General features: G+C 42.1%; 1 protein-coding gene across 2 annotated transcripts in view; it reads left to right on the forward strand.

Moving 5' to 3' along the window:
- The first annotated feature begins 2,992 nt into the window (after nt 1–2,992).
- LOC311133807 (uncharacterized protein) overlaps nt 2,993–20,326 on the forward strand; it is a 92,481-nt gene continuing 75,147 nt past the window's right edge. The window contains exon 1 of one of the 2 annotated variants that reach the window (XM_084167385.1): nt 2,993–3,142. In XM_084167385.1, coding sequence (XP_084023511.1) covers nt 3,068–3,142 — 75 coding nt within the window. In that variant the 5' untranslated portion in view covers nt 2,993–3,067. The remainder of the gene's footprint in view (nt 3,143–20,326) is intronic. The other variant, XM_084167383.1, reaches the window with a different exon arrangement.

The raw sequence follows: 20,326 nt of genomic DNA on the forward strand, positions 1-20,326 counted from the left end.
TCAATACTGAGACTACACCTAGCTAGTAGTTTCATACTGAGACTACACCTAGCTAGTAGTTTCATACTGAGACTACACCTAGCTAGTAGTTCAATACTGAGACTACACCTAGCTAGTAGTTTCATACTGAGACTACACCTAGCTAGTAGTTTCATACTGAGACTACACCTAGCTATTAGTTCAATACTGAGACTACACCTAGCTAGTAGTTCAATACTGAGACTACACCTAGCTAGTAGTTTAATACTGAGACTACACCTAGCTAGTAGTTCAATACTGAGACTACACCTAGCTAGTAGTTTAATACTGAGACTACACCTAGCTAGTAGTTTCATACTGAGACTAAGGTCTCTCATGGTCAGTATTAGAACTGCACCTAGTAGTTTAATACTGAGAGTACACCTAGTGGTTTAATGCTGAAACTACACCTAGTAGTTTCATACTGAGACTACACCTAGCTAGTAGTTCAATACTGAGACTACACCTAGCTAGTAGTTCAATACTGAGACTACACCTAGCTAGTAGTTCAATACTGAGACTACACCTAACTAGTAGTTCAATACTGAGACTACACCTAGCTAGTAGTTTCATACCGAGACTACACCTAGCTAGTAGTTTCATACTGAGACTACACCTAGCTAGTAGTTTCATACTGAGACTACACCTAGCTAGTAGTTTAATACTGAGACTACACCTAGCTAGTAGTTTAATACTGAGACTACACCTAGCTAGTAGTTTAATACTGAGACTACACCTAGCTAGTAGTTCAATACTGAGACTACACCTAGCTAGTAGTTTCATACTGAGACTACACCTAGCTAGTAGTTTCATACTGAGACTAAGGTCTCTCATGGTCAGTATTAGAACTGCACCTAGTAGTTTAATACTGAGAGTACACCTAGTGGTTTAATGCTGAAACTACACCTAGTAGTTTCATACTGAGACTACACCTAGCTAGTAGTTCAATACTGAGACTACACCTAGCTAGTAGTTCAATACTGAGACTACACCTAGCTAGTAGTTCAATACTGAGACTACACCTAACTAGTAGTTCAATACTGAGACTACACCTAGCTAGTAGTTTCATACCGAGACTACACCTAGCTAGTAGTTTCATACTGAGACTACACCTAGCTAGTAGTTTAATACTGAGACTACACCTAGCTAGTAGTTTAATACTGAGACTACACCTAGCTAGTAGTTTAATACTGCGACTACACCTAGCTAGTAGTTTCATACTGAGACTACACCTAGCTAGTAGTTTAATACTGAGACTACACCTAGCTAGTAGTTTAATACTGAGACTACACCTAGCTAGTAGTTTAATACTGCGACTACACCTAGCTAGTAGTTTAATACTGAGACTACACCTAGTAGTTTCATACTGAGGGACCAAGGACACAGATCAAGTCTTTGGCCACAGAGTCATTCTGTCACAATGACTCACTCAAAGACTGCATTGTCTACCCACAGGGACAGAGTGAGGTCATGGATTAGGTATAGTTCTCGGCAATAAAATGGAGTGAGGGGATTGTTCTGTGCACTCTCAGCAGTATAATTTCACCACAATCTTGCCTTGCATTCTGTTTTTGGCATGAGTGAAAGATAATAGATCCTAGAACTGATGCCTCCACATGCAATACCTGCATGAAAGGCAGGTGTATATTTACATGTCTAACTTGTTTGCGTTCCCTTTTATCTACAGTCCACTCAAAGCACATTGCATTGTAGGCAGATGTGTTAGGTGAAAAGGTATCTCTATCTTAACCAAGACTAAACATTGTAGGCGGATGTGTTAGTTAGGTCAAATGGTTCTCTATCTTAACCAAGACTAAACATTGTAGGCGGATGTGTTAGTTAGGTCAAATGGTTCTCTATCTTAACCAAGACTAATCATTGCTGGACTATAGACCAACCCCATGTTGCTGACACACAAACTATTCCAATTTTGTGAATAGGCATGACATTGATGACTCACTTCAAAGTAAAAGTTGTTTGCTCAAGACAAGCGAGTCAAATGAAGGCATCTAAAGGTAACACCCATACCTCCAGTCCTCACAGAGCCATTTGTCACAGATCTTTGCACACCCAATAACTAATTATAGCTACTGAGAAACTGCAATAGAAGCTATGTGAGTTCTTGTTTTGATTCTCCTCCCTGTGACTTCAGTGCTAGTCGCCCAACAGTGGAATGCTATCCTCTTCCAGGAGCCTCTAACCATTGGTGGTTATGATAACACAATCTATAAAGTCCAAATTGAACTTGGCCACACTTGAAAATTGATAGAAAATAGTACTCCTGCCCCTGCCTCCTCCTCCACGTAATGAGCTTGTCATGTTGTTTGCACAACTTATCTCTTATTGCTCAGTGATTGTGTGAGTTGTATTCCATGTGGAAGAGGGTGTGTGCTTTTCCACTGTGGATAAGGCTGTTTGCTGTATAGGATTATGTGTGAATGTATGGTTTTGTGGGTTTCTTTCCTGTCAGTGCATTTTAGCACAGTGTGTGCATGCATTATGCACATTTGTGTGTTGGGGTGTGTTCATGTATGTGTATTTTTGTTTATTGGTGTGTGTGCTCGCTCACGTGTGTTCGATTCCCTGAGAAGGTACTCAGATGTGGCCGGTCGTCAGGTGGTGTCACTCCTATATCAGTGTCCTTCCCTTTATAGCTCAAGCTCTACTGACTGCAGACCTGGGTTCAAATACTATTTTCCATCTTTCAAATACTTTTGAGCGTTTACTTAAGTCTACCTGAGTGCCAGATGGGCGGGGTTTGCAGTCTGACTTTTTAAATTGGTTATTTAAGCCATGCAAGCAACAACAAAAAAAAAGGACAAAAACAATTTGAAATGATTACAAATAATATTTGAACCCAGGTCTGACCGACTGCTCTGTGTGCCTTCCCTTTACCCCTCCCCCTTTCTCCCTGTTCCCTCCCCTTCCCTTTACTCCTGCCCCATGCTCCCTGTCCCTCCCCTTCCCTGTTCAAGGCTGGGGACCATGCTGCAGCTTACAGAGTAGGTACAGAGTCAGACGCATACAGTCACACAGACAGACAGTGAACATGGGCCAGTTACTCAGCTGGGTCCGAGCTCCTCGGGACAGTCAGACCTTACAGGATGTGGCCGTGGAACAACAGGTGAGCTTTCATAATGCAACTCTGCTCACAGGTTAGAGAGGAGTGTGTGTGTATTGTTTTGTATGTTTAGTAGCGGGCTTATATGGGAAGGCAAGTCAGAAGGAAAAGTTTTGCTGGCATTAATCCAAGTCAGACGTCATTCTCTGGGGTGTATTCATTATGCCGATTCTGTTGCAAAATGTTTAGTCTGTAGCAAAACGTTTTGCAACAAACTGTTTACTCCAAACTGAAAATGTTCTGCAACTAAAATGAGTTTCTATTGGGCAAATTCAAGGTAGCTCCCTCCAAGTTTCGTTCCGTTTGCTTCCATTTGGTTCTTAAACGGTAAACGGTTTCCGTTGCAAGACGTAATGAATACACCCCTGCTCGAGCATGGAGGAGGAGGAGGAGGAGGGTAGAGAAGTGGTGTTGGAATGTGAGAGCTGCTCTGTCAACGTCTGGGAACAGAAATACAGGACAGTCTGCGTTATATTAAACCGAGACAAAGACAAAAGCTTTGCTGTGCTCTTCACATGGCACCAGCAAAAGTGTGTTGCTTCCAGTTGTGTCAGTGTGTCTGTGTCTGAAGCATTGAAAGTCATGGTAGTTGAAGTCTGTCAACATTTATTTTTACATTTGAGTCATTTAGCAGACGCTCTTATCCAGAGCAACTTACAGTTAGTGATTGCATACATTTTCATTCTGGCCCCCCATGGGAAACGAACCCACAACCCTGGCATTGCAAGCGCCATGCTCTACCAACTGAGCTACAGGGGACTAGAAGAATAGTCTGGGAACAGAAGAATAGTACAGTCTGTACCGTTGTCATGGATAGAGGATATTGCACCAAGGCAAAGACGAGGTCTGTGCTCTTCACATGGCCCAGCAAAGTGTGTTGCTTCCAGTTTTGTCAATGTGTCGGTCTCTGCAGTTTATTCATTTGCTAAGTTGTGTGTGTGTTGGTTAGAATATGATACAATCAACCAAACAAATATATTTCTAAAACTATCAGGTTGTTATAGTAAAAGAGGATGTGTTCTAAATGATTTAACTGCTTCAATAAAGGCTAAACAAATCAATAAAAAAAAACCTCCCTATTATTATTATTACCTGATCATACATTATTATCTGGTCATACATTATTACCTGGTCATACATTATTACCTGGTCATACATTATGTGCTTACCTTATGACTAAAGGGTCAGTATGAGCTGCTAATGTTATATTCCTTAATGTTTGTTAATTTGTCATGGTGCAACATCGAATAGGCGTATGCACTGTAAGTACCTGACGATAGACACAAGGAAGCACATTAGATAGACACCGGACAACAGTATGTTGATGGCTGTAGATTCGTCTTTTAGCATGGGAATAACTGTGAATTAGCAGGGAGCAAATGCGACCATTACAATTAGAGCATGCTAGCTAACTTGCTCTTACATCAATAACATACAAAAGCACATCCCAGGAAGCCCCCAATATCTAACAGGTACTGTACACACACACATACACATATATATATATATATATATATATATATATATATATATATATATACACATACACACACACTACCAGTCAAAAGTTTGGACACACCTACTCATTCATGGATTTTTCTTAATTTTTACAATTTTTTACATCGTAGAATAATAGTGAAGACATCAAAACTATGAAATAACACATATGGAATCATGTAGTAACCAAAAAAGTTTTAAACAAATCAAAATATATTTTATATTTGAGATTCTTCAAATAGCCACCCTTTTTGCCTTGATGACAGCTTTACACACGCTTGGCATTTCAATTAACAGGTGTGCCTTCTTAAAAGTTAATTTGTGGAATTTGTTTCCTTCTTAATGCGTTTGAGCCAATCAGTTGTGTTGTGACAAGGTAGGGGGAGTATACAGAAGATATTTGGTAAAAGACCAAGTCCATATTATGGCAAGAACAGCTCAAATAAGCAAAGAGAAACGACAGTCCATCATTACTTTAAGACATGAAGGTCAGTCAATCCGGAAACTTTGAAAGTTTCTTCAAGTGCAGTCGCAAAAACGATCAAGCGCTATGATGAAACTGGCTCGCATGAGGACTACCACAGGAATGGAAGACCCAGAGTTACCTCTGCTGCAGAGGATAAGTTCATTAGAGTTACCAGCCTCAGAAATTGCAGCCCAAATAAATGCTTCACGGAGTTCGTCACAGACACATCTCAACATCAACTGTGGGGACTGTGTGAATCAGGCCTTCGTTGTCGAAATGCTGCAAAGAAGCCACTACTAAAGGACAACAATAAAAACAAGAGACCTGTTTGGGCAAAGAATTTTTCCTTTGGTCTGGAGTCCAAATTTGAGATTTTTGGTTCCAACCGCTGTGTCTTTGTGAGACACGGTGTGGGTGAACGGATGATCTTCGCATGTGTATTTTCCACCGTAAAGCATGGAGGAGGAGGTGTTATGGTGTGGGGGTGCTTTGCTGTTGACACTGTCTGTGATTTATTTTGAATTCAAGGCACACTTAACCAGCATGGCTACCACAGCTTTCTGCAGCGATACACCATCCCATCTGGTTTGGGCTTAGTGGGACTATCATTTGTTTTTCAACAGGACAATGACCCAACACACCTCCAGGCTGTGTAAGGGCTATTTTACCAAGAAGGAGCGTGATGGAGTGCTGCATCAGATGACCTGGCCGCCACAATCCCCCGACCACAACCCAATTGAGATGGTTTGGGATGAGTCGGACGGCAGAGTGGAGGAAAAGAAGCCAAAAAGTGCTAAGCATATGTGGGAACTCCTTCATGACTGTTGGAAAAGCATTCCAGGTGAAGCTGGTTGAGAGAATACCAATCGTGTGCAAAGCTGTCATCGAGTCAAAGGGTGGCTATTTGAAGAATCTCAAATATATATTTTGATTTGTTTAAAACTTTTTTGGTTACTACATGATTCCATATGTGTTATTTCATAGTTTTGTACTATCATTCTACAATGTAAAAAATAGTAAAAATAACGAAAAACCCTTGAATGAGTAGGTGTGTCCAAACCTTTGACTGGTACTGATATATATAATCAGGAAATGTAAATATTGAACTTGTACACATTGTAAATTAAATGCACTATTTCAGGACGTGACCTGCCGCTTGCATGTCAATATCAGACTGGGAATAATTGATGTTCGCTATCTCCCCCCATCTGCAAGCGTAGCCAATGACATAACACCTTATTGACATCTGACTTGAACCAACCAATAGAAATACATGAACATTGAATACATATTTCTGCAGTGGGAAGTGGAAACATAACCAATCCTCGTACATGTGTGTAATTCTGATAGTAGAATATGTTCAGGCATGTTTTTGATAATAGTTCACATGTTTAAAAAAAAAAAAGAATTACAGTTGAGTTATGAGTTGTGTGTGGATGTTTATGTTTGTGCATGTGTTCTGGTAGTATTTGTATGATAACACAAGTATCAGTTTTGTGTTATAAAGTTGCCCTTGTGACTGAGTGGGCTGCAGTCTTATATCTCTCTGTTTCTTGTGTTTTGGGGGGGATTCTTGGTTCTGCTTTGGGCTAGTTGGGGTACTTTCCCAGACTTGCATTGTCAACATACTGACTGTGCACTCTGCCATTCCGGCTCAGAATAATCTGCTGCTTTCATCACACACATAGGAAACAGCCACAGGGGAAACGTATCTTTGATACACATTCCAACCATGTTGCATTTTAAAGATGCACTATGCAGAAATCGCTCCGCCATTTCCTGGTTGCTAAAATTCTAAATCGTTAGCCTAATTTCAGTTTTTATGTGACAAAACAAGCAACTATAGTGTAGAGAATCATTGTACCATCTAAACCGCTGTGAAGTATATTTTCCATAACCAGAAATATATTATTTTCAACTGTTTGAAGCTGGTGTACAAAACCAAAATAAGTAAAAACTAAACCGGGAAGCATAGAATAGCACACATAGAACAGATCTACCGCTTCTTAGACTTGCTTTCAAAGAGAATTACATATCTATAACTTACATTTCTATGTGAATTGCAGCTTTAATGATGACCTCATAGAGAATGATAGAGGTCTCTAGTGGCCAAAATGCAATTTTAGCAAGGGCAGCACCATTGAGGGCTTTGACTATTTTAATGTAGTCAACTGGGTGGGACTTCAACTTCAATGGCTGATCCCTCCTGATGATCCGGTTGGAGTCATGTCTAACCGGGTCATCAGGAGGGATCAGCCAATCGTGAAGAAGAAAATGTACTACTTTAAAATGGAGATTGACTCAATGGCACTGCCCATGCTGGCACAGATGCAAAGATTAGTTATTTATCTATCTCTGTGACAACTGGACAATGGTGTTGCATTAATCTGCTTCCCCAGTTCACTTCCTGCTGTTCTGTCAAACACACTTGTTAAGTGAGATATAGTAAGGACCAGTGAGTGTCAGGGAGTGACATTTGACACTCTGTAATAAAATTAGCTGAGCACTGTGTGCTGTCTTATATTTAATATTACCCAATACATTTCCTAATTACACATTCAGTATGTAACTATATAACTTTAAGCTGTACAGAACATACATTTCACAATATATGCTGCTGTATATATTTACATCTGTTATATTCAATGTTAGAGACTCATCATAATATATCGACACAGTATTGTATACATGGATCTAAAGTGATGTTACACAATGAATATAGGAACATATTCACACCAAAAATTAAAAGGCCTATTATAGATCCTGGTAAGTAAAGGCCCGTTTTGTGGCAATGTGTGGATATTGACCAGAGCTCTAATGTGTGGAATGTGTCTATTGTATTGACCAGAGCTCTGTGTGGAATGTGTCTATTGTATTGACCAGAGCTCTAATGTGTGGAATGTGTCTATTGTATTGACCAGAGCTCTAATATGTGGAATGTGTATATTGTATTGACCAGAGCTGTAAAGAGGGGAGGGATCTGTATTCCAGCATGTCTGTGATACCCAGAGGTGTGTGTGTGTGTGTGTTTTGTTTTTGTATTTCCCTTTGAATATGTACAGTACTATGTGTTTCTGTGTACATCAGAAAGATAGATTTCTCGCTCCACTGTCAGTTTGGCTTGAGCGTGACTGCTGATCCAATCATGACACGCTCAGTGGCGCTCTCATGCTCTGGTTATATAAAAGCACCTCTGGGAGAGTTTCCAAGCCTTTGGGCTTACCTGAGAATGTGCTGTTTACAAGGGTGTTGAACAACATGCCATTTACCTATTCGCTTGTGCGTTTGTTCTCCTGTCTATTTCCATCAATTATGGTTGAGGCTAACCCTGGCTCTTTCCCAATACTCTAAGATAACTTCCTTTCCTCGCTTCCTTTCGCATCCTTCATTTGTTTCCTTTCCTTCATTGCCACTGATAGGTGATCATGGAAAAAGGACAGCCCTATTTGCTGGTACCAGATATATATTTTAGTTTAACAGGAATGGACAGGCAATGTCCTGAGTAATCACACACCCTGTAAAGTGTTGAGGTGATGCAGGTTGGCATTTATTGAAATTAATCTTGCCCTGGAGGCAGCTCTGCAGAGTGGTCACTAGCTGGCACAGCCACAAAGTCATACAATCAGATTTGAAACATAACATAACCACACTACTAACCCTAAATTCAATTAAAACAGACATAGACAGACAGACAGAGAGCGAGAGAGACAGACAGACATAGAGAGCGAGAGAGACGGACAGACATAGAGACAGACAGACATATAGAGAGCCAGACAGATATATATATATATATATATATATATATACACATACATATACATACATACATACATACATACATACATACATACATACATACATACATACATACATACATACATACATACATACATACATACATACATACATACAGTGGGGGAAAAAAGTATTTAGTCAGCCACCAACTGTGCAAGTTCTCCCACTTAAAAAGATGAGAGAGGCCTGTAATTTTCATCATAGGTACACGTCAACTATGACAGACAAATTGAGGAAAAAAATCCAGAAAATCACATTGTAGGATTTTTAATGAATTTATTTGCAAATTATGGTGGAAAATAAGTATTTGGTCACCTACAAACAAGCAAGATTTCTGGCTCTCACAGACCTGTAACTTCTTCTTTAAGAGGCTCCTCTGTCCTCCACTCGTTACCTGTATTAATGGCACCTGTTTGAACTTGTTATCAGTATAAAAGACACTTGTCCACAACCTCAAACAGTCACACTCCAAACTCCACTATGGCCAAGACCAAAGAGCTGTCAAAGGACACCAGAAACAAAATTGTAGACCTGCACCAGGCTGGGAAGACTGAATCTGCAATAGGTAAGCAGCTTGGTTTGAAGAAATCAACTGTGGGAGCAATTATTAGGAAATGGAAGACATACAAGACCACTGATAATCTCCCTCGATCTGGGGCTCCACGCAAGATCTCACCCCGTGGGGTCAAAATGATCACAAGAACGGTGAGCAAAAATCCCAGAACCACACAGGGGGACCTAGTGAATGACCTGCAGAGAGCTGGGACCAAAGTAACAAAGCCTACCATCAGTAACACACTACGCCGCCAGGGACTCAAATCCTGCAGTGGCAGACATCTCCCCCTGCTTAAGCCAGTACATGTCCAGGCCCGTCTGAAGTTTGCTAGAGTGCATTTGAATGATCCAGAAGAGGATTGGGAGAATGTCATATGGTCAGATGAAACCAAAATATAACTTTTTGGTAAAAACTCAACTTGTCGTGTTTGGAGGACAAAGTTGCATCCAAAGAACACCATACCTACTGTGAAGCATGGGGGTGGAAACATCATGCTTTGGGTCTGTTTTTCTGCAAAGGGACCAGGACGACTGATCCGTGTAAAGGAAAGAATGAATGGGGCCATGTATCGTGAGATTTTGAGTGAAAACCTCCTTCCATCAGCAAGGGCATTGAAGATGAAACGTGGCTGGGTCTTTCAGCATGACAATGATCCCAAACACACCGCCCGGAAAACGAAGGAGTGGCTTTGTAAGAAGCATTTCAAGGTCCTGGAGTGGCCTAGCCAGTCTCCAGATCTCAACCCATAGAAAATCTTTGGAGGGAGTTGAAAGTCTGTGTTGCCCAGTGACAGCTCCAAAACATCACTGCTCTAGAGGAGATCTGCATGGAGGAATGGGCCAAAATACCAGCAACAGCGTGTGAAAACCTTGTGAAGACTTACAGAAAACGTTTGACCTGTGTCATTGCCAACAAAGGGTATACAACAAAGTATTGAGAAACTTTTGTTATTGACCAAATACTTATTTTCCACCATAATTTGCAAATAAATGCATTAAAAATCCTACAATGTGATTTTCTGGAAAACAAATTCTCATTTTGTCTGTCATAGTTGACGTGTACCTATGATGAAAATTACAGGCCTCTCTCATCTTTCTAAGTGGGAGAACTTGCACAATTGGTGGCTGACTAAATACTTTTTTTCCCCACTGTATATGTTATATTTGAGATTCTTTAAAGTAGCCACCCTTCGCCTTGATGACAGCTTTGCACACTCTTGGCATTCTCTCAACCAGCTTCATGAGGTAGTCACCTGGAATGCATTTCAATTAACAGGTGTGCCTTGTTAATTTGTGGAATTTATTTCCTTCTTAATGCGTTTGAGCCAATCAGTTGTGTTGTAACAAGGTAGGGGTGGTATACAGAAGATAGCCCTATTTGGTAAAAAACCAAGTCCATATTATGGCAAGAACAGCTGAAATAAGCAAAGAAAAAACGACAGTCCATCATTACTTTAAGACATGAAGGTCAGTCGATCCGGAAAATGTCAAGAAATGTGAAAGTTTCTTCAAGTGCAGTTGCAAAAACCATCAAGCGCTATGATGAAACTGGCTCTCATGAGGACCGCCACAGAAAAGAAAGACCCAGAGTTACCTCTGCTGCAGAGGATAAATTCATTAGAGTTACCAGCCTCAGAAACGCAGCCCAAATAAATGCTTCACAGAGTTCAAGTAATAGACACATCTCAATATCAACTGTTCAGAGGAGACTGCGTGAATCAGGTTTTCATGGTCGAATTGTTAAGTTTTGCAGATGGGTCAAATACTTATTTCCCTCATTAAAATGCAAATCAATTTATAACATTTTTGACATGCGTTTTTCTGGATTTTTTTGTTGTTATTCTGTCTCTCACTGTTCAAATAAACCTATCATTAAAATTATAGACTGATCATTTCTTTGTCAGTGGGCAAACGTACAAAATCAGCAGGGGATCAAATACTTTTTTCCCTCACTGTACATACATACACAGTTGAAGTCGGAAGTTTACATACACCTTAGCCAAATACATTTAAGCTCAGTTTCTCAATTCCTGACATTTAATCCTGTCTTATGTCAGTTAGTATCACCACTTTATTTTAAGAATGTGAAATGTCAGAATAATAGTAGAGAGAATGATTGATTTATTTCAGCTTTTATTTCTTTCATCACATTCCCAGTGGGTCCGAAGTTTAAATACACTCAATTAGTATTTGGTAGCATTGCCTTTAAATTGTTTAACTTGGGTCAAACGTTTTGGGTAGCCTTCCACAAGCTTCGCACAATAAGTTGGGTTAATTTTGGCCCATTCCTCCTGACAGAGCTGGTGTAACTGAGTCAGGTTTGTAGGCCTCCTTGCTCGCACACGCTTTTTCAGTTCTGCCCACACATTTTCTATAGGATTGAGGTCAGGGCTTTGTGATGGCCACTCCAATACCTTGACTTTGTTGTCCTTAAGCCATTTTGTCACAACTTTGGAAGTATGCTTGGGGTCATTGTCCATTTGGAAGACCCATTTGCGACCAAGCTTTAACTTCCTGACTGATGTCTTGAGATGTTGCTTCAATATATCCACATACTTTTCCTTCCTCATGATGCCATCTATTTTGTGAAGTGCACCGGTCCCTGCTGCAGAAAAGCACCACCACAGCATGATGCTGCCACCCCGTGCTTCACGGTTGGGATGGTGTTCTTCGGCTTGCAAGCCACCCCCTTTTTCCTCTAAACATAACAATGGTCATTATGGCCAAACAGTTCTATTTTTTTCCATCAGACCAGAGGACATTTCTCCAAAAAGTATGATCTTTGTCCCCATGTGCAGTTGCAAACCGTAGTCTGGCTTTTTTATGTTGGTTTTGGAGCAGTGGCTTCTTCCTTGCTGAGCGGCCTTTCAGGTTATGTCGATATAGGACTCGTTTTACTGTGGATATAGATATTTTGTACCTGTTTCCTCCAGCATCTTCACAAGGTCCTTTGCTGTTGTTCTGGGATTGATTTGCACTTTTCGCACCAAAGTACGTTCATCGCTGCATGGTCCCATGGTGTTTATACTTGTGTACTATTGTTTGTACAGATGAACGTGGTACCTTCAGGCGTTTGGAAATTGCTCCCAAGGATGATCCAGACTTGTGGAGGTCGACAATTCTTTTTCGGAGGTCTTGGCTGATTTCTTTTGATTTTCCCATGATGTCAAGCAAAGAGGCACTGAGTTTGAAGGTAGGCCTTGAAATACATCCACAGGTACACCTCCAATTGACTCAAATGATGTCAATTAGCCTATCAGAAGCTTCTAAAGCCATGACATCATTTTCTGGAATTTTCCAAGCTGTTTAAAGGCACAGTCAACTTAGTGTATGTAAACTTCTGACCCACTGGAATTGTGATACAGTGAATTATAAGTGAAATAATCTGTCTGTAAACAATTGTTGGAAAAATTACTTGTGTCATGCACAAAGTAGATGTCCTAACCGACTTGCAAAAACTATAGTTTGTTAACAAGAAATTTGTGGAGTGGTTGAAAAACGAGTTTTAATGACTCCAACCTAAGTGTATGTAAACTTCCGACTTCAACTGTGTATATATATATATATATGACCGAGAGACATGGAGACAGAGAGAAAGAGAGACAGACAGAGAGAGACATTGACACTCATGTAGCCAGTCAGTCTTCTGTCATGTAAGTCAGTGCATGTTCAACAGAAGGGGATTTTTCAAGACAATGGTCTTTTGAGTATTCACCTGCATGATGGAACAACTACATATGTGTCTTATTTACTTATCAGAGATAAATGACTTGACAGCTGTGGCAACTTGTGAACACTGACTAGTGTGTGCACATTAGTTTGTGTGTACATGTGTGTATTTTGTGTTATTGTTCAATACAAAATATAAAAAGTGTACGTATGTGTGTCCATAGTGACATTGGGATTCTTTGTGTGTATTTAGGGTGGCGCAAACTGACAGGCAACATATTTATTGTTATTTATAGTGTTGCACCTACATGAGCCACATATAGGGCCCAGACTGGCTGCACTCTATACTGTAGGAGAGGGCTATAGGGCAGCTTGTATCTATTGTTGAACAAGGCTGGTCTCCTAAACAGATTTAGTAACTTCCTGTTTGCTCTATGAGAAGCTCATCCTTTTGTTCCAAATGAAACACACATTTTGACCTGTAGAGATACATATATTAGATATATTATACATACAGTGGGGAAACAAAGTATTTAGTCAGCCACCAATTGTGCAAGTTCTCCCACTTAAAAAGATGAGAGAGGCCTGTAATTTTCATCATAGGTACACGTCAACTATGACAGACAAAATGAAAAAAAAATCTCCAGAAAATCACATTGTAGGATTTTTAATGAATTTATTTGCAAATTATGGTGGAAAATAAGTATTTGGTCAATAACAAAAGTTTCTCAATACTTTGTTATATACCCTTTGTTGGCAATGACACAGGTCAAACGTTTTCTGTAAGTCTTCACAAGGTTTTCACACTGTTGCTGGTATTTTGGCCCATTCCTCCATGCAGATCTCCTCTAGAGCAGTGATGTTTTGGGGCTGTCGCTGGGCAACACTGACTTTCAACTCCCTCCAAAGATTTTCTATGGGGTTGAGATCTGGAGACTGGCTAGGCCACTCCAGGACCTTGAAATGCTTCTTACGAAGCCACTCCTTCGTTGCCCGGGCAGTGTGTTTGGGATCATTGTCATGCTGAAAGACCCAGCCACGTTTCATCTTCAATGCCCTTGCTGATGGAAGGAGGTTTTCACTCAAAATCTCACGATACATGGCCCCATTCATTCTTTCCTTTACACGGATCAGTCGTCCTGGTCCCTTTGCAGAAAAACAGCCCCGAAGCATGATGTTTCCACCCCCATGCTTCACAGTAGGTATGGTGTTCTTTGGATGCAACTCAGCATTCTTTGTCCTCCAAACACGACGAGTTGAGTTTTTACCAAAAAGTTCTATTTTGGTTTCATCTGACCATATGACATTCTCCCAATCCCCTTCTGGATCATCCAAATGCACTCTAGCAAACTTCAGACGAGCCTGGACATGTGTCCCCCTTAAGCCAGTATGTCTGGCACTGCAGGATTTGAGTCCCTGGCGGCGTAGTGTGTTACTGATGGTAGGCTTTGTTACTTTGGTCCCAGCTCTCTGCAGATCATTCACTAGGTCCCCCCGTGTGGTTCTGGGATTTTTGCTCACCGTTCTTGTGATCATTTTGACCCCACGAGGTGAGATCTTGCGTGGAGCTCCAGATCGAGGGAGATTATCAGTGGTCTTGTATGTCTTCCATTTCCTAATAATTGCTCCCACAGTTGATTTCTTCAAACCAAGCTGCCTACCTATTGCAGATTCAGTCTTCCCAGCCTGGTGCAGGTCTACAATTTTGTTTCTGGTGTCCTTTGACAGCTCTTTGGTCTTGGCCATAGTGGAGTTTGGAGTGTGACTGTTTGAGGTTGTGGACAGGTGACTTTTATACTGATAACAAGTTCAAACAGGTGCCATTAATACAGGTAACGAGTGGAGGACAGAGGAGCCTCTTAAAGAAGAAGTTACAGGTCTGTGAGAGCCAGAAATCTTGCTTGTTTGTAGGTGACCAAATACTTATTTTCCACCATAATTTGCAAATAAATTCATTAAAAATCCTACAATGTGATTTTCTGGATTTTTTTTCTCAATTTGTCTGTCATAGTTGACGTGTACCTATGATGAAAATGACAGGCCTCTCTCATCTTTTTAAGTGGGAGAACTTGCACAATTGGTGGCTGACTAAATACTTTTTTCCCCCACTGTATGTTGTATTTTATTCTGTGTTTGTTGTATTTTATTCTGTGTTTGTTATATTTTAGACTGTGCTTTGTTCTGGCCCATGAAGTGCAGTGGCAGGAAGCTAATTATTGTTATGCTGCGGTATAACGTTAGCTGAGTTCACACTGTTTGCCTAGTGTCTCCCTAGAAACAAAACCTTATCGACTGGATCCTCTCACCTGCACTGATTTGCTCCTGATGCAGGCCAAGTAATCTGATTCGTCTACTCCCCTGGGATGGGTGGGCCATGCTTTGGCTAAGCACTCAGTGGTGAGAGATAAGGGGTGCATTGGACAGCGTTAATATTGGTGCACAAAATCAAATATTAAGGTTTTGCTCGGCTGAGAGAGAGTATCTCATGATAAGCTGTAGACCACACTATTTACCTATATTTTTCATAGCTGTCTATTTACCACCAAAAACTGATGCTGGTACTAAGACCGCACTCAATGAGCTGTATAAGGCCATACGCAAACAGGAAAACGCTCATCCAGAGGCTGCGCTCCTAGTGGCCGGGGACTTTAATGCAGAGAAACTTACATCCGTTTTACCTCATTTCTACCAGCATGTTAAATGCGCAACCAAAAGGGGGGGAAAAAAACTCTAGGCCACCTTTACTCCACACACAGAGACGCGTACAAAGCTCTCCCACGCCCTCCATTTGGCAAATCTGACCATAATTCTATCCTCCTGATTCCTGCTTACAAGCAAAAACTAAAGCAGGAAGCACCAGTGACTCAGTCAATAAAGAAGTGGTCAGATGACGCAGATGCTAAGCTACAGGACTGTTTTGCTAGCACAGAATGGAATATGTTCCGGGATTCTTCCAATGGCATTGAGGAGTAGACCACATCAGTCACTGGCTTCGTCAATAAGTGTCGATGACGTCATCCCCACAGTGACCGTACGTACATACACCAACCAGAAGCCATGGATTACAGGCAACATCTGCACGGAGCTAAAGGGTAGAGCTGCCGCTTTTAAGGAGCGGGACTCTAACCCTGACCCTTATAAGAAATCCCACTATGGCCTCTGACAAACCATCAAACAGGCAAAGCGTCAATACAGGACTAAGATTGAATCGTACTACACCGGCTCTGACGCTCGTCGGATGTGGCAGTGCTTGCAAACTATTACAGACTACAAAGGGAAGCACAGCCGCGACCTGACCAGTGACACGAGCCTACCAGACGAGTTAAATCACTTCTATGCTTGCTTCAAGGCAAGCAACACTTAAGCATGCATGAGAGCATCAGCTGTTCCGGACGACTGTGTGATCACGCTCTCCGTAGCCGATGTGAGTAAGACCTTTAATCAGGTCAACATTCACAAGGCCGCAGGGCCAGACGGATTACCAGGACGTGTACTACGAGCATGCGTTGACCAACTGGCAAGTGTCTTCATTGACATTTTCAACATGTCCCTGACTGAGTCTGTAATACCAACATGTTTCAAGGAGACCACCATTGTCCCTGTGCCCAAGGACACTAAGGTAACCTGCCTAAATGACTACAGACCCGTAGCACTCACATCTATAGCCATGAAGTGCTTTGAAAGGCTGGTCATGGCTCACATCAACACCATTATCCCAGAAACCCTAGACCCACTACAATTTGCATACCGCCCCAACAGATCCAAAGATGATGCAATCTCTATTGCACTCCACACTGCCCTTTCCCACCGGGACAAAAGGAACACTACGTGAGAATGATAATCATTGACTACAGCTCAGCGTCCAACACCATAGTGCCCTCAAAGCTCATCACTTGGCTAAGGACCCTGGGACTAAACACCTCCCTCTGCAACTGGATCCTGGACTTCCTGATGGGCCGCCCCCAGGTGGTAAGGGTAGGTAACAATACATCTGCCACGCTGATCCTCAACACGAGGGCCCCTCAGGGGTGCGTGCTCACGCCCCTCCTGTACTCCCCGTTCACCCATGACTGCATGACCAGGCACGAATCCAACACCATCATTAAGTTTGCCGACGACACAACAGTGGTAGGCCTGATCATCGACAACAATGAGACAGCCTATAGGGAGGAGGTCAGAGACCTGGCCATGTGGTGCCAGGATAACAACCTCTCCCTCAACGTGATCAAGACAAAGGAGATGATTGTGGGCTACATTCTCATCGACGGGGCTGTAGTAGAGCAGGTTGAGAGCTTCAAGTTCCTTGGTATCCACATCAACAACAAACTAACATGGTCCAAACACACCAAAATAGTTATGAAGAGGGCACAACAAATGCTATTCCCCCTCAGGAGACTGAAAAGATTTGGCATGGGTCCTCAGATCCTCAGAAAGTTCTACAGCTGCACCATCAAGAGCATCCTGACTGGTTGCATCACTGCCTGGTATGGCAACTGCTCGGCCTTCGACTGCAAGGCACTACAGAGGGTAGTGTGTATGGCCCAGTACATCAGTGGGGCCAAGCTTCCTGCCATCCAGCACCCCCACAGCATGATGCTGCCACCCCCGTGCTTCACGGTTGGGATGGTGTTCTTAGGCTTGCAAGTAACCCCCTTTTTCCTCCAAACATAACAATGGTCATTATGGCCAAACAGTTCTATTTTTGTTCCATCAGACAAGAGGACATTTCTCCAAAAAGTACGATCTTTGTCCCCCATGTGCAGTGGCAAACCGTAGTCTGGCTTTTTTATGGCGGCTTTGGAGCAGTGGCTTCTTCCTTGCTGAGCGGCCTTTCAGGTTATGTCGATATAGGACTTGTTTTACTGTGGATATACAGTGAGGGGGAAAAAAGTGATTTTGTACGTTTGCCCACTGACAGAGAAATGATCAGTCTATAATTTTAATGGTAGGTTTATTTGAACATTGAGAGACAGAATAACAACAAAAGAATCCAGAAAAACATATGTCAAATGTTATAAATTGATTTGCATTTTAATGAGGGAAATAAGTATTTGACCCCCTCTCAATCAGAAAGATTTCTGGCTCCCAGGTGTCTTTTATGCAGGTAACGAGCTGAGATTAGGAGCACACTCTTAAAGGGAGTGCTCCTAATCTCATCTTGTTACCTGTATAAAAGACACCTGTCCACAGAAGCAATCAATCAATCAGATTCCAAACTCTCCACCATGGCCAAGACCAAAGAGCTCTCCAAGGATGTCAGGGACAAGATTGTAGACCTACACAAGGCTGGAATGGGCTACAAGACCATCGCCAAGCAGCTTGGTGAGAAGGTGACAACAGTTGGTGCGATTATTCGCAAATGGAAGAAACACAAAAGAACTGTCAATCTCCCTCGGCCTGGGGCTCCATGCAAGATCTCACCTCGTGGAGTTGCAATGATCATGAGAACGGTGAGGAATCAGCCCAGAACTACACGGGAGGATCTTGTCAATGATCTCAAGGCAGCTGGGACCATAGTCGCTAAGAAAACAATTGGTAACACACTACGCCGTGAAGGACTGAAATCCTGCAGCGCCAGAAAGGTCCACCTGCTCAAGAAAGCACGTATACATGCCCGTCTGAAGTTTGCCAATGAACATCTGAATGATTCAGAGGAGAACTGGGTGAAAGTGTTGTGGTCAGATGAGACCAAAATCGAGCTCTTTGGCATCAACTCAACTCACCGTGTTTGGAGGAGGAGGATTGATGCCTATGACCCCAAGAACACCATCCCCACCGTCAAACATGGAGGTGGAAACATTATGCTTTGGGGGTGTTTTTCTGCTAAGGGGACAGGACAACTTCACCGCATCAAAGGGACGATGGACAGGGCCATGTACCGTCAAATCTTGGATGAGAACCTCCTTCCCTCAGCCAGGGCATTGAAAATGGGTCGTGGATGGGTATTCCAGCATGACAATGACCCAAAACACACGGCCAAGGCAACAAAGGAGTGGCTCAAGAAGAAGCACATTAAGGTCCTGGAGTAGCCAGTCTCCAGACCTTAATCCCATAGAAAATCTGTGGAGGGAGCTGAAGGTTCGAGTTGCCAAACGTCAGCCTCAAAACCTTAATGACTTGGAGAAGATCTGCAAAGAGGAGTGGGACAAAATCCCTCCTGAGATGTGTGCAAACCTGGTGGCCAACTACAAGAAACGTCTGACCTCTGTGATTACCAACAAGGGTTTTGCCACCAAGTACTAAGTCATGTTTTGCAGAGGGGTCAAATACTTATTTTCCTCATTAAAATGCAAATCCTTTTATAACATTTTTCTGGATTTTTTTGTTGTTATTCTGTCTCTCACTGTTCAAATAAACCTACCATTAAAATTATAGACTGATCATTTCTTGGTCAGTGGGCAAACGTACAAAATCAGCAGGGGATCAAATACTTTTTTCCCCTCACTGTAGGTACTTTTGTGTCACGATCGTTGAGAGACGGGTCAGACCAAGGTGCAGCGAGGTATGCAAACATGTTTAATAAACTCAATAAACATAAACAAAACAAGAAACAACGTAACGTGAAGTCCTCAGGCTAAACACATACAAGCCTAACACGGAACAAGATCCCACAACTAAGGTAGGCAAACAGGCTACTTAAGTATGATCCCCAATCAGAGACAACGAGCGACAGCTGTCTCTGATTGGGAATCACACCCGTCCAAACATAGAAATACAATACCTAGAACATAAACAGAATTTCTAGCATAGATTCTCACGCCCTGACCAAACCAACTAAAGACAACCGGCCTCTCAAGGCCAGGGCGTGACATTTTGTACCTGCTTCCTCCAGCATCTTCACAAGGTCCTTTGCTGTTGTTCTGGGATTGATTTGCACTTTTCGCACCAAAGTACGTTCATCTCTAGGAGACAGAATGCGTCTCCTTCCTGAGACGGCTGTGTGGTCCCATGGTGTTTATACTTGCGTACTATTGTTTGTACAGATCAACGTGGTACCTTCATGCGTTTGGAAATTGCTCCCAAGGATGAACCAGACTTGTGGAGGTCTACAATTTTTTTTCTGAGGTCTTGGCTGATTTCTTTTGATTTTCCCATGATGTCAAGCAAGGAGGCACTGAGTTTGAAGGTAGGCCTTGAAATACATCCACAGGTACACCTCCAATTGACTCAAATGATGTCAATTAGCCTATCAGAAGCTTCTAAAG

The sequence above is a fragment of the Coregonus lavaretus genome (genome assembly GCF_964263955.1).
Source record: "Coregonus lavaretus genome assembly, chromosome: 8".
Lineage (NCBI taxonomy): Eukaryota > Metazoa > Chordata > Actinopteri > Salmoniformes > Salmonidae > Coregonus > Coregonus lavaretus.